Raw genomic sequence first — 14524 nt, forward strand, 5'->3', positions numbered from 1 at the left:
ACCCACCACGCTGCCTGTGATCAGTCATGACCAGCAATATGCCCACAATGTGCTACTCGCTCCCTTATCTCCTTGTTGAGCGAGCCACATCCTGTTATACCTCCAAAGACCTGTGTGCAACCAGCAATCCGGTTCACATCCTGGCGACCCACTCGACAACAGTGAACTGGACAATACCCGGATAGCATGAAAACCAAGTCACAAACTAAGTCTAGGGTTTTCAGGAGGGTTTGGGGCGGGGGGGTGAGAGGAGGAGGCATGTTAGAAGCCACTGGTGTTTTTGCAACAATGAGCTTAATCGCAGACAATGTGTAGTCCGGAGGCCGGTACAGAAGTTGACGTTTTTGCCAAGTACTTTTGTGTTGGAAACTATTTGTCTATAAGTCTCCATGATTGGACGTAGAAAATCACAATTCTCGACTAGCCCAGGATCACGCAACGGTTTTTTGACCCGGGTTGGACTGGACTGAAAATTGGCACCAGCGCGTCTGGCTCATGGCAGCGAATCCAATTATGAAAGCAGAGTGGAACCTCACAATCCTTAACCACCCCACTTCCCCCACACCCTCCAAAAACAAATTGCGACCCAGCATGGACAACAACGTAGGGATTTCCTGCCTAGACTGTTCCTCGCCGCATCTCCGATTGTTTACTTGAGGCTCACGTAGGGAAATGAAAGCAACAGCCAAGAAGCCTATGTACCGTGATAATCCGAGGGACACAGCAGTTACAGTCGATATCACAGGGGTCCATTTACAAATACATCTCCAAGATTGACTGCAACACCAACCACGTTTTATCTGGTACCTCGTAACGGAAGCGCTAATGTACTGGATGTACTGGTCTATAAAAATAAAATAATAAAATACTTTGAAATCAAAAAAATGTTAGCTGTGGTCTAAACCAACCACTAGATGGCAGCATTGGGTAAGAAAGGTACATTAAGTTAAGTTTTGGAGCTTGTTTAAGTTGTAGACGACTGTATATATCGTCTGCCCCGGCCCAAAGGAAACGCACCTTTTAGAATAACGACAACGCAATAACGAATGAGTTCAAAATTGGACCATTTTTTTTTATCACTTTTCCTCGTACAAATTCATCTTTTAGCAAAAGCTGCCCACGCTCTTAAATGTGGCAGGTACAACAGACTCCTTTAACTGGGCATTAAGAACTATTACCGTACTCCAGTCGCCTCCACTGTGGAATCGTTTGGTGTCTTGCACCACATCAGTTAATGGCATTAAAGGCTACATGAAAAATAGGCCCATGGGGCATTAGCTTCTGTTGATTTCCGCAGAGCGCCGGTCCTTGCTGCTCCATCGGGTTTATTGCAAAATGCCGCTCAATTTGACACAGCAAACCTAAACTCAAGGCTCGCCAAGTTATTCTGCAGCCCAAGGAGACAAGTTGCCTAGAATCATTCCCCACCCGTCCTTACCTGGGCCGCAGTTATGGTGACAATAAACCTGGTTATTACAAAACAAACACAAAACAAGGCCAGGTGAGGAGTGCGGACACCAACATGCAGATGGAAGGAATGCGCCAGTCATAAGGTTACTTGTAGGTCATCCTTGGCTTCAGGCACTTGGCAAGAACGCATCCCTCTGGATTCACAGCTTTGTTTTATTTACTGCACTGACATCCATCCCCCAAAACATCACAAGGGGCAAAAGGGGCACCGTAGAAGATTTATTTGCTACAAATGTACCATGGAAAGCTGGCTGACATGACATTTACAGTAGTTGAGGTTGCTTCCTGCTAAGAGTCCTGGGGAAGTCCAACACTGCGTCCAATGGAATAGGGGCACATTCCAGCTCCACCAGACGAGTTTAAAAACAATCTCAACAGGTTAAAAAAAAAAAGTAGTTTCTTCTTGATGAGAACCACGTACGCCACCCCGAAACTGGATTTTCTACCCTGTTTTTATGTTAAAAATGAGGTAAAAATATTCTCTGCTGCTTCCCCATCAACGGCTCCTCTTCTACTTTACTTCCCAAGTGCCTTGTCAAGGTTGGTCTTGATGGCGTCCAAGAAGTCTGTGGTGTTCACATAATGCTCGTTTAACCGCACGCTGAAAGACAAAAGAAAATTTGTTAAGGAAGGGATGCTGTGTGTCACAGAAGAGAGCCAACGGCACAAAAACTGAAATTTTAATTGCCAGATTTAAAACCTTTCCAGATACCCTCATTTCATTTTGGCAAGATGATCAGTATACAAGAGGGCTGCTTTCAATGGCAGTGTCTGAGGAGGCAGGCAGTGGAACTCTTTGCTACAAGTAGAGCAAACGTTGCAAGAAAAATGAGGTGAACTACAAGCCCAGGCCTGGCAGATCAAACCATACATCCCGCAACATTAGATCGTTAATGTGCGTGGTAAGGACAGGGGACACGCCAGCGTCATGACAGAGCACACCGTCATTAAAACCCTTGCACTCGTAAGAGCCAGTAACTGCAGTAATGCTTGGGGAAGCAGGATATTTGTTTAATTTTTTGTAGGGGGGGTGTAGAGTAGTGGATACGTTTAGTTCAAACAGCTTTATTGCGACATTATAGGTCATAAAAACATAATAAATACATAATCAATAAAACGCAAATAATTATAATATTCTAACACTTCATGCTTAGGAGCCTCAGCATCGATCGCAACATGCTAAAAGTACTTACAAATTAGTGAGCGACAAAAGTCGCCTTCATTAATCATTAAAAACAGATGAGATAAAAATATTTAAAGATATTTTCTAGCTATGGCGACTAAAAACATGACGACTTTGGGATGCCCAAAAGATAGTGAAAAGAAAGCTCTCAGATTTGACAAATGGATAACCCTTGAACTTATAGTCCACTCTTAGCCTAGAAACTTGGTAAGAGTATGCATTACAGTGGACGTGGGTCGGATATTCAGATTAGTGCAGCAATGCTGCTCTAGTTCCCAAGATCTTACATATGGGTTTTATCTAATTATTACGTGGTCCTACATGTGCTGAGCATACAAACAAAATGTGGGAAACTGTTTCCATTCGATCAGTGCAGATGGGACATTTATCATCCATTCCAAGGGTCGTTACTTGTAAAAGATTTTAGTGGGAGAGATTAGACTCTGAATTGGAAGTAAAGCCTCCTATTGAACAGGGTAGATTTGTTGTTCCAATATGGTTCTAAGAAGTGGGAAAACTTGAATTCTGACAACCTCCCTGTCAAAGTTGTGCTGTTGATCACTCCGAGTTCATCGGTCATTATCATGTACCAGTAGTGTTCTTTGTTTTTTCTTTTGAAGGAAACTGGGCACCGGATGCATTGTCCCATAGAATCCTCATTCCCATGTTGGTCAGTATTCTTGATGTTTTGGAGCCAATCAATTTTCAGGGAACAATCAGCCTCCACAAAATCCCTCAGTGCTTCAGCATAGTTTATCAACTCTAGCCAGTAGAAGAGTGGGAGAAGTCTTGCTCTGTTAGCTAGTGACAGAGCTAGATTTCATCAAGATTAAGCATCGCTCTGTTTTGTGTTTCAGACAGACTGCATTTAAAATGTCAGAGATATGGTGCAAGTGAAAACACATGGCACATAAAATGAGGCCTAGGCAAATGCTTTTCAAAAAGGGTCACTTTTGGAATATTCAAAGTGAAAGACATGAAATGATGAGCCCTGGTAAAATGCTTTCAGTCTGAAATGCTTTTGCTGAATTAAAATGCGTTTTTGCAGTGTAGAGAAGTTTCTGCAGTTTCCTTTTTAGCTTTGAAGATAATCGTGGAATGTGTTCTTTCCTCCCATCTCCTTTTCCTTGTAATCTACACTCCCTGTTCCAGTCATAAGAGACTTTGGCTTTGTTGCATATTTAGACAATGCATATTCAGTTCATAACACATCTTCTTATAATGTGTATTAATTAACCATGCACCAACACTACATGTGGGGCAAACGCATTTTTCAGGAAAAGCCATCTAAAGCATTAGAGCATGTTGCTAGGAGTATGTATGCACTGGTGCAGGTTTATGCTATGTTGTACATCGCACATTTTTGCTTGTTGTGCACAAATGCTAGAAAATCTGCTTTGAAATAATAGCTTTTGCTAGGTAATAACTAATACAGGGTAAAAGTATGGGGGCGGGGGGAGGTAAACATAATGGGTTTTATTTCATAAATTAATACTCTTTTGTTTGTTTTGGACCCACCATAAAATGGCTGCCTAAGAATCCTGCATAGCTGAGAATAGTGCTGAGATGAGATGCATGCACAGATGCCAGCTGCCTCAAGTGAACACACATGGGTCAAGGCCACAGTGAACTGTACACTAGTCATCGTGCCAATGTACCAGTGTGCGTGCGATGTGAAAGCAAGGAGTACATGGACTGATACATTTTTGAAATATGAAATAGAAAAAAAAAGTATTATTGATGGTGATACATGACTGTATTAAGCATAAACACTTCCTTTGTCAGAACTGGTATGGGTAAGATTTGCAATGAGAACAGGATGGTGAGATCCTGAGGTCATCTTTGCTAACCAATCACAGTGCAAGTTTCTACTGAAACTGCAACATTATTAGTATAGTCAGCCAAGAATTAGAGCATAGAAAATGGCCCCATAGGGGGCGTGCTTGCCTTAAGCCTTAGAAGTCTTAGAGTAAGGAGAGGAGAAGCAGATGAGACCAGACATCATATGGGTTAGGTACGTGAAAGTCGCAGGTGCAGCCTGGGAGGAGATTGCGGGAGGTGGGGGTTCTTGCTCATTTTTTCCAGAGAGTCCTTGCACGTCAATTTTTGGCAAGGCAGATCACATTCCTCTGTGGTCTTGTGAAGGACGGGCAGCCTCTCTCAGATGAAGAGACCAGGGCAGAGAGTGCAGCCGATTGAAACAGCTTTAGATTTAGATGCTAAAACTCTTTATGCTTTGACTATCCAGTTCTTGCCCAGGGTGTGAAGGTAGCGAAGAGACGGATCTGCACATTCTGCTCTTCTGCCCTCTCTACTCTAAGGCAAGAGCTAAAAGGATTATCCAATTATGTAAGTCCAGGGGTCTCAGGGACTATAGGGAGGTATTTAGAATTTTAAAATATGATACCACTCCCTTGATTGCGTTTGCGACTGCCAGATACCTTCTTTCTATGTGGTGCACAAGAGGCGCTATAATCAAAAAATGTCAAATTGACTCTTCTGCGCTAGCATAAACACTGTAATTCAGAAGGTACCTTACAAATAATATCCCTAGGGACTGATCTACTTATCCACCCATTGCTCTATTTGAATTGGTATAGGATTCTGTCATGTCTGTATATTGCAATTTTAACCATTTTATGATCTTAGGCTGCTATTATGAATGTAATATATTGTTGATTAATGGCTTGTTTTTAATTTTTATTGTGTATATATGTGCTTTTACGGTTTTTAACCGATAAAGTTTGACTGACTGGCTTGGACTAATTAACTAGTTTTGAAAAACATTCGTCTTATGCATTTATTTCTATTTATGGGAGATTTTTGCCAATTATTAATTAGTGATTTAGCCTTGCAAGACTCACTCTTTTTTTGAACTCTTAAAAGAATTCTGACTGACATTTGATGCCTCATGCCTTTCCTTTATGGACTGCCTTGTATCCAGTCTGTAATATGTTCAATGTTCAGTATTAATTCTATTTTTCCTGTTTTCCAAATTCTGTGACCTGATCGATATTGGACTAATGAATAAAGAGTCAGAGAAACTTCACTTTTAGCTAGAAATAAAACCCTTTAAAAATTACTCCCAACTCTTTATTGGCTTAAATATTAATTGCATTTTGATATTCCATGTTTATGTAAAGTCTCCTGAAGGCGATACACTGTGGTACCTTTTCAGCTGTAAAAAAGTGGTAAATGAGGTTTTGTATTAAGAAATTACAGTGAAATTCCTGCTGGATCACTACAGCCTTTCTGCCTAGATCTAATAACAGTGGTTTAACAGGGTTGCTTTACAGGAGGCATGTCACGCTTCTAAAAAATGTATTCTCTGCGATGGTAAGTGTAACCATGTTCGAGAAGGCCCAGAGTTCTGAGCCATAAAGAACAGAGCCTAAGATTTTGGCGTCATAAATCTGAAGAAATGGGCTAATTGGCTTTAACAATAAGCAGTTGAATTTCTTTACCCCTGCACCCACAATTTAGCGAAGTTTAAGGGCCATTTATTCCACTTGAGTCAACTTGGCCTCAAATAGGCATAGCTGCCAAGGTATCAGATGGCCATGTGTGACATTTCCATAATTTCAGTTAAATGAGTGACATTTCAGCCACTAGGAGTGACACTTTCTAGCGAGCAAAAATCATGCAATGAAGACGAGGGACACTTCTCAACATCAGAAATTACAGCCATTTGAGCAACAAGAATCTCCAAGAAGTTCTTGAAACTGCTGCAGAGAATCAGAAATGGAAGGGCGCTAACCCTAGTGCTCACTCTTAACAGATGAGAGGGAGCCCTTCTGGCACAAGAAAACCCCACCATGACCACGGGCACAGGCTCACCGAAAGTTACACCAGATCAAATGTGTGAGTCACTCAGTGACTCACATTTTGATCTAGTGGGACAGTGTGTGTAGCTCTGTGATAGACAACAAGACTGAGACCGCGCAGCGACACAAAAGGTTTACCCGGCCGCAGCCCGCCAACAACAGTACATGAGAGTTCACTGCAGCGTCAGTTTCCACGCACACGCAGCGCAGCCTCTTGATGCGGCTCTGCCATCATGGTGAGATTCTGCAACTCAGTCCCGCCGCCGGCCGCTTTTCTTCTCCAGAACCGCCGCACTCACTGCATGCCCGTTCATGCACGACTTGTCACAAATAGGGCAGGCCCCGGGGACTCCCGGTAATTTAATTGGGTAGCAGGGTGAGTCTCTTAACATGATGACTCACTCTGTCAGCGCCAGGCGGGAATCGATCCAGCACTCTGCAGAACTGCACAGTTTGGCACCATTGTAGCTACTATTAAGCAGCAAGCGTCAAACGGAAGCATATTATTTGGGCATGCTGCACGGCTCGGCCAGAGCAGCATCCGATGTAAATTACTGTCTCCTGAGTCTGCGGGGAGCGAGGGCAGAGACTTGTGCACTCACCATAGCAGCGTTCACCCTACCAACAGCCCCCACCCGCTCACACAGGTCAAGCGCGCACTAGCAGCACCCTGGCGTTAATCTAGCCAACTTTCAGTGTGTCAGCAGAGAGTGGGCAAATGCGTGATAATGCATTTCAGTGTGGTGTTGCGGAACACCACACCAAAATGCATTAGCGTCACGGCTGATGCGTGACAGTTGGCAGGACTGAATAGGTCATGGAAACCCCAAGGTAACGGAAGACTTAAGTTAGCTCAAGGGGCTCGTTGGCTAACTTCACAGTGCCCCTAGAGGACTTCTGTTGATTAAATATAAAGTTTGTTTTAGCTGTGTGGATGACAAGGCCCCGAATCCTACAAAATTCCTCAAAGAGGAGAAGCACGCGCTGTTGCCCACTAGGATTTTTCTAAATGTTCTGCAAACGTTACAATGGGGATTAAAAAAAAAAAAAACTTTTATATATATATATATATATATATATATATATATATATATATAATATATTCAGCCAGGGCTGGAGCATCAGTTGGACAACTAGCAGGAAATTGGGAAATGTAGTTAAGAAATAAAGAGAACAGCGTAGGGGCAAGAACACACACTTGGCACACTCCTTTTCTTATAGGAAACTAGTATGAGAGTTCACCCCAGCTCACTTGGGTGAAGTTGTGGCCATGGAGGCAAATTATTAAGGAAAGCACGTTCAAGGGCACACCCAGATCGTGCAAAACGAACCACAGCTTCTTGCGCGAAACCAAGTCAATGGCAAATTTAAGGTCAACAAACACCGCATACATGCTGCCAGGGGCAGATCCTCCTCTTTCAATTATTACCATTTTATGTTTGGTTGCGGGCGGGGCTGCTCTGCGAGCAGGCAGGGGAGGGGACGAGTGGTGTGTCCACTCCTGAGGGCGCAAGGACTGTTTCTTTGGCCGCGACCTGTTCCTTGCCGCATCTCACATTCTAGTTACAGTTACTCATGCGCACTATGATCTTCCCCAACCAGGCTGCAATGCAGCCTGCATGAAAAACATGGCTTCCCTGTAAGCTCCTGGCTGGGTAGCATCTCCACCAATCACAATACTGCTTGTAGCGTTGGGATTGGCTTAAGGGAGGGTCCAAAGGGAGCCTGGCTGCCGGCTTCCCGTTTCTGCAGGAGAGCAGGAGCCGAGAAGACGCAGGACCCAGCCGGCGGAAAAGGAAGTCTATTTTTTTGTTTGTTAAATTAAACACCCTCCTCCATGCGCAACCCCACCCCCTAGAAACATGCCGGCTGCGACTGCATGCTGTCCATGCCGATGACTACAATAGGAGTGGATAATAGAGATACCGTATTATAAACAGAATGTCCTAAATTTGGCGTTCAGCTGCTTCTGAATTTCTTTGGCAGATTTTATACTCATTGGGGGGAATTGCGTGGATGGGACCAAAGTTTACGACAAATTTTAAGTCACATAGAAATGTATCCTCTCCGCACTGTAAACTACTGGGCATATTTACACCAAAACAGAAAGTAAGGGCTTAGTACAACTTGGAATTCTATTGTAGGCCGATTTAAATCTGTACAGTTGATTTTGATTCGCACCCGCTCGAGTCGACTATTTAAAAAATCTAAACCAATCTGGCTGGTGATAAAAACCCTGATGTCCATATGTAGATTCAGGATTGTCTAACTTCTGCAATCTAATTGACCAACTGCTAACTGGATGTGAACGTCTTCCTTTTTCTACTATTATGATGCTGGAGAATTTGCTGCTCTGCTTCATAAATCTAGTCAAGAAAAGCAAAAATATAAATGCTGGTTCACTGTAGAGTGAGGTTGAGCAAGCGACTTGTGATGTTATTTGTGGTATTACGAGAGATGTGCCAGGCATTGGTGAAGGAGGCAGAGCGGAACAGTGATAGTTAGAATGTTACCTGCGTATGTCTGCCTGGATCACAATGCAATTTCCATCGTCGCTAGGAAGCCCAAGCACTAAAGCGACAGACCCTATTCCCCAAACTTCTGGTAGTAGTGGCCAGTTGGTACAAAGCAGTGATAACTCTGTGTGGGTCGCTTGCCGCCTGCCTAATTTTTACATGAGGCCTCCTGGCGAACATCAGTCTGGGTGCCAGTTTACCACACTGAGCATTAATGTTTAGAAAGGGAGGTTAAACAAAAGGGTAAGCATTTTTCTTTACAGTGATTTGTACCTGGGTGTTAGTGAGGTATCAGGCGCTCATACAGTTATCACACGTGTCTTAATAGTACAGGGTTTTTCGCGAGCGGTGCATCCAATGACAGGAGGAAGCACCCTACTACCAACCTAGGATTGGTGAACATTGATTATATGTTTCAAGCAGACGGCAATCATATCAGTTACAGTTTCGTACAAAATAGACAAAATTAAGAAAGCATAAATTATACTTGTCTTGAGGTGTTTTTATTTCATTCTCTTTAGAAGGCCTTCTATTAGCTTTGGCCAACATGCGTTTCGTCGTTTCTGGGAATTAACCCCACGACTAAGGGCTAAAAGGGATATAGATACCAACGTTGTACTAAAATACTAATACATAGCTTATATACAGTGTTTACAGTCCGGGCCGGACTGGGAACCACAACCGGTCCTGGCCAAGGGCTCGGCCGCCCCCCTCCGAGCTCTTTGCCGGGACCGGTTTTCGGCCGATTTTGGTACAGGGCAGATTTTGCATCTATGCTACAAAAACGGCCCTATAAAAAAAACTGCCTTTAGGGGCCCAAAACCGGTCCCCACCTGTGCAGCGCACCAGGGGATTGCCAGTTGCCCGCTATGGCCCTGTTTACAGTACATATGTTTACATAAATTAAGGTACCTAGGGCACCATCATACTTCAGGTGTATGCAGGTAGCCTATGCCAGGTGGTAACCCATGCCAAACTCATTTAGAAACTTCACTTGATTAAGATCACGTGACACACTGTGCAGAACTAAGGCGAAAGCATGTGCAAAGTGACAGAACATTCCTTATGTTAAACAGAGGCATATGAATGAAAATATAGTACCACAAAGAAAGCTTATGTGGTGTATATGGGACATCCTTATGTATATACCCACCGTCCATACTGAAAAAGTGAAAGACTGTTCAAAGGAGATACCTTGCTTATGTTGGCCAAAATGCAATGCCATTATAAACTGGTGCATTCAGGATGTGTAACTGCATTCAATTCGGGTATGCATTAGCAGCGCACATCACCAGGGGCACTGTGCTTGAGGACTTATCATTAGAGGAGCAAATACTAATGGCGCTGTTACATTAGGGGGCAATCTTATTGATATATAGAAAGCTGGTTAACAACTCCCCTGATACTCTACAACAGCTTCGGCCCAAATGGGAAACTGAGTGGGTGACTTTGAAGATGGGGAGTGTGAAGAGACCACAAGAGCATTAAAGATAAATCGCTATTAAGACTGGTTTAACTGTGCATACTCGATCCTACTACTCCCATACGGCCCGCCATGCCATGGGTAAGCGTCCCCATGGAGATCTGGTTAAGCGGGTGAGGGGAGGTGGGCACCTTCTTCCATGAAGTGTGGAACTGCCTAAGGATACAGCCATATTGGACGCACTCAGATCATGAGAGTAGACGGGCTGCCCGATACAGCTAAATGCGGCTTGTTGAACATTTGGAGAGCTAAGCCCCCAGCCACACCTAGGTACAGCAAACTGTTATTGACCCTTGGATTGGGAATAGCTAAACGGTATATAGCTAGGCAATGGATGGGAGGGTCAGACACTGGAGGTGTATGAATGGAAGAAAGATATGGACTGGTGCATGTTGACTGAAAAAAGGGAACTACCTAAGTAGAGGCTGTCCCTATGGTAGCGAGAAAAAAAAAAAAAAAGCTCAATGGGAGATCCATTAGGACCCGTTGCCTTCCCTGTGTTAAGCAACAGATGGGCTTGGTCAATCTCACTGGGCTGGAATTAACTATCTAGCATTGATCTAGTCTTTTAGGACAGCCTCGGGACTTAGATTGAAGGCTTGGATTTGGTGTGTCTCATATTCCCCCTAGTAGAGTAAAGGTCCTGGGAGTAACTGACAAATTCCTCCGCTATATCATCTGGGTTAGTTGGTCTCTCCTCGATCATTTGTTATTCGTAGGATCTGCTTTCACTTTAGAAACACTTATCACTCACTGCAATATAACCAGTTATGAATTTGTATTATGTTTTTAAATAACTGAATGAAACATCATCTATCAAAAGAAAATAGAAGATTTTTTTTTCATAACAGAAGTCTCCAGCAAATTGATTTTCCTTTGGGAGTTTATTAGTCGTGATTATGATTGATACTGTTTTGGATTTAAAAATATTGTACTATATCACTTTTGACATTCCAAATATATGGGTATGTGCTGAGCTTTCTTGAATCGAATATAACCAGTTGCACATTTTAATTCACAATCACCATATTTGAGTACAAGGCAGTACAGTCTTCGCGAAGCATAGGGCAATACAACAAAGCAGCAACTGGCTGGTTATCAAATGCACCTCATGCGACTACACCAAATTCGAAGGTCTGGTTCTTGGACAGTGACAGCCTAGGGTTTGGTTGTGCTTTTGATAAGCAGGCATGGGTTCTGTGTGTAATGCAACCTCCCTAACTACTTCAATTACACCCATTCCTATGGTACTTTCAAGTCAGATGTAATCTGTAGACTTACTAAAGCGTTTTAGGAGCTTTCAAAAGTGTAGTCCGAAATTAAGCCAGACCTCGGGCTAAAAACAACTGTCTGGGTATTGCTTAGCTACCACTGAAGGGATAACCCTGATGTAACAGTACACTGAAGGCTCTCCCTGGATACACCAAACTTGCTTCAACACCCTTGTCGTGGCCCAGGAACTTTCCTTCACATTCAATACAGAGGTCCATACTAGGACCTGTGTATTGAATGTGGACATATATGGGAGTCCCTGTCACTACTTTGCCTCTTCAAGCAAAGGAGATTGCAGGATCCATACCACACAGCCATACATACAAAAATTGCTGCAAGGCTGCTATACACAAGCTCACTCACTCTGGAAAGCGGTCAAATAGTCTGGCTCCCTATAAACTACAATTCACTTATTGCTAGTACACAAGTTTTTGTAGGAGCATCAACACTAGACATGAGATATGATACTATGTCTAATTAGGAATTGCCACTTCAGTGACTTACTTGCTGAAACCTCCATGAATGCAGCCAGCAAGATCCTTGGTCATGGCACCACTTTCCACGGTCTCCACACAAACCTTCTCCAGTGTTGAGGCAAACCTTGAAATATATATAAAAGACAATTAGAAATTTAAGATTCTATACATGTTGAAATCACATACGATTTTTAGAGTGTGGTCAACTTAAATATTGTAAGTCTCAGTCTATACCCGAAAACTAGCATTCTGTCACAAACCTTCACACGTGTTAACCTACACAAGACAGAGGGTGCCATGTTCTATGCATTATCTCTTCAATGTGGAGGACGTGAAAGTCTCGTACTTCATATTCAGAGAGAAAATACTACTTGTCCTTTCATACACGGAAGGCACTATGAGGAGGAAGTGTAAGACAGCTGGAAGGTAGCAATTTTGTGCAACCCTGCCAATTCCAAAACTTGCCACTCACAGAACTGTGTGGAAAATGTGTGATTTAAACCAAACTTTTGATGTTTTCAGTGCACCATAGGTAACAAAACAAACAGGCACCCTCGCAAGTCACCACACTGAAATCCCAGAGTCTCTAATTTTGTTTTGAGTTTAGCAGGCTTTTCTGGGTGGGAGCCAAGGCACAAATACCACTGCTACCCACATCACTAATATCAATCAATTATGGCAAAAAAAGTAATGGCCCCACATAGCTTTTTTGGGACTATCATGTAGAAGAGAGAGAGAGAGATTGGAACAACTGGACTAAGGATGGAAAGGCAATTAGTCACGACCAGCCTTCTCAATATTAATTTGACCAATGGGGAGAGGGTGAGGCTTTATTTTAAAAAAGTATTCTGAATGCTGTGAAAATGGGTTTTATTATAAGTACAAGTTTTAATTAATTGAAAAAGTTAGTACCCAATTTGGACTTACCTGATGAGGTCCTGGTTGCCATCCAACTTGCCTCTGTGCTCCAATCCACGAGTCCAAGCAAATATACTTGCAATAGGATTGGTGCTTGTGGGCCTCCCCTAAAATGCAAAAGAAACGGACATAAACGTAAAGTTAGTTCACTCGAATTTGGGAGTGGAGAGGCAGAAAGGTAGTTTGTGGTTGAGGTGGCTGCCTTTAAAAACAAAAAATTAACCATTTTGAAAACAAAAGGCCTTTTACTCGGAGAGAAAAACTATAAAGGACCCGATGTTGGAGTAATCCTTACTACTACAAAGAAGCCCTCTCCAATGCTTCACTGTCTGCACAGCACAAGCCACTGGGTACTTGATAATGCTTCAGTGCGCTTTCTAACCAAAGCAGACAAGCCCCTGCTGCTTCAACCCAGCATTCCAGACCAAGTATCAGACATACGAAGTAGTTTTAACCTTCTACTTTTCTCATATTAGAGTGGTTTTCTTTTGTACCTTCGGTTAGATTTATTTGTATGCTTTTGAGGATTTGGTACCTAAAAAAAGGCAGCAAGTCAGGCTTTAATGTGCCAAGACTTGCGAACGAAGGCATGCTCTAGAGCTAACTGCATGCGCTACACATTGAAACAAAACCTACTGTTTGGCCAATGCGCGAGCTCCAGAGAATGACAACAATTTTCAGGCTCCTAGCCAAATTATACTTTGCCATTTGGAGACCAACTTTCCAGCAGCTACAAGGCTTTTAGCATCTGTTGCAATTTGGCAGCACCTTGGGGCCAGTGGTGGTTTCACGGATGGCACCCACCTACAATAGACTCAACATAGCACGAGCTCAGGCCGGCTCTGTGCTGTGCAGCCCTCCTTAAAAGACAATCACCACGTATCATAATTGCTAGGGTGTGTATGCATACAAAGGTCTACTTCTAGGCATACTCTGGGGTTCCATGTAACACCCATCAACGGTCATCCAGAGATGCACAGACTAACACTGATCTTGAATGCTGGATCTTGATTGACGGCGGTTTTGAATCCCTTCATATTTATAATTCTGTTCTAGTTTGATAAAGCTTCCACATGTTTTCACTTCTATTACCTGTGTAGTGTGTGACGGAACCTTGCATTACCGCAACTGCACGCACTGTGCGTGGCAGTGAAATACAAAGTATACACTTCAAGTAAGAGACCAATAATTTAATGTTTGATGATTTGGTTCTGCCATTGGCATGTGGTAAGCATACTACTCCTCCTCAGGAACGGAGCCAAGGATCACTGCGTACATTGTAAATCAGACAGCTGTGCTGCTAAGGCAGACCTAAAAGGCCACATTGGGAATCACACTATCTTTGAGGAACTGTATAGTCCTGAAATACAGGGAAATAGGGT

The 14524-nt window shown here is 43.1% G+C and overlaps 1 protein-coding gene across 1 annotated transcript in view; it reads right to left on the minus strand.

Moving 5' to 3' along the window:
• Positions 1-1676: 1676 nt before the first annotated feature.
• The window catches only part of IDH2 (isocitrate dehydrogenase (NADP(+)) 2), a 40449-nt gene continuing 27601 nt past the window's right edge, over positions 1677-14524 (minus strand). Inside the window, exons 9-11 of the mRNA XM_086958158.1 lie at positions 13152-13249; positions 12253-12348; positions 1677-2071 (exon numbers count right to left, since the gene is read on the minus strand). Coding sequence (XP_086814284.1) covers positions 1987-2071; positions 12253-12348; positions 13152-13249 — 279 coding nt within the window. The 3' untranslated portion in view covers positions 1677-1986. The remainder of the gene's footprint in view (positions 2072-12252; positions 12349-13151; positions 13250-14524) is intronic.

Source organism: Lissotriton vulgaris, chromosome 2_1 (genome assembly GCF_964263255.1).
Source record: "Lissotriton vulgaris chromosome 2_1, aLisVul1.2, whole genome shotgun sequence".
In the NCBI taxonomy this organism is placed as follows: domain Eukaryota; kingdom Metazoa; phylum Chordata; class Amphibia; order Caudata; family Salamandridae; genus Lissotriton; species Lissotriton vulgaris.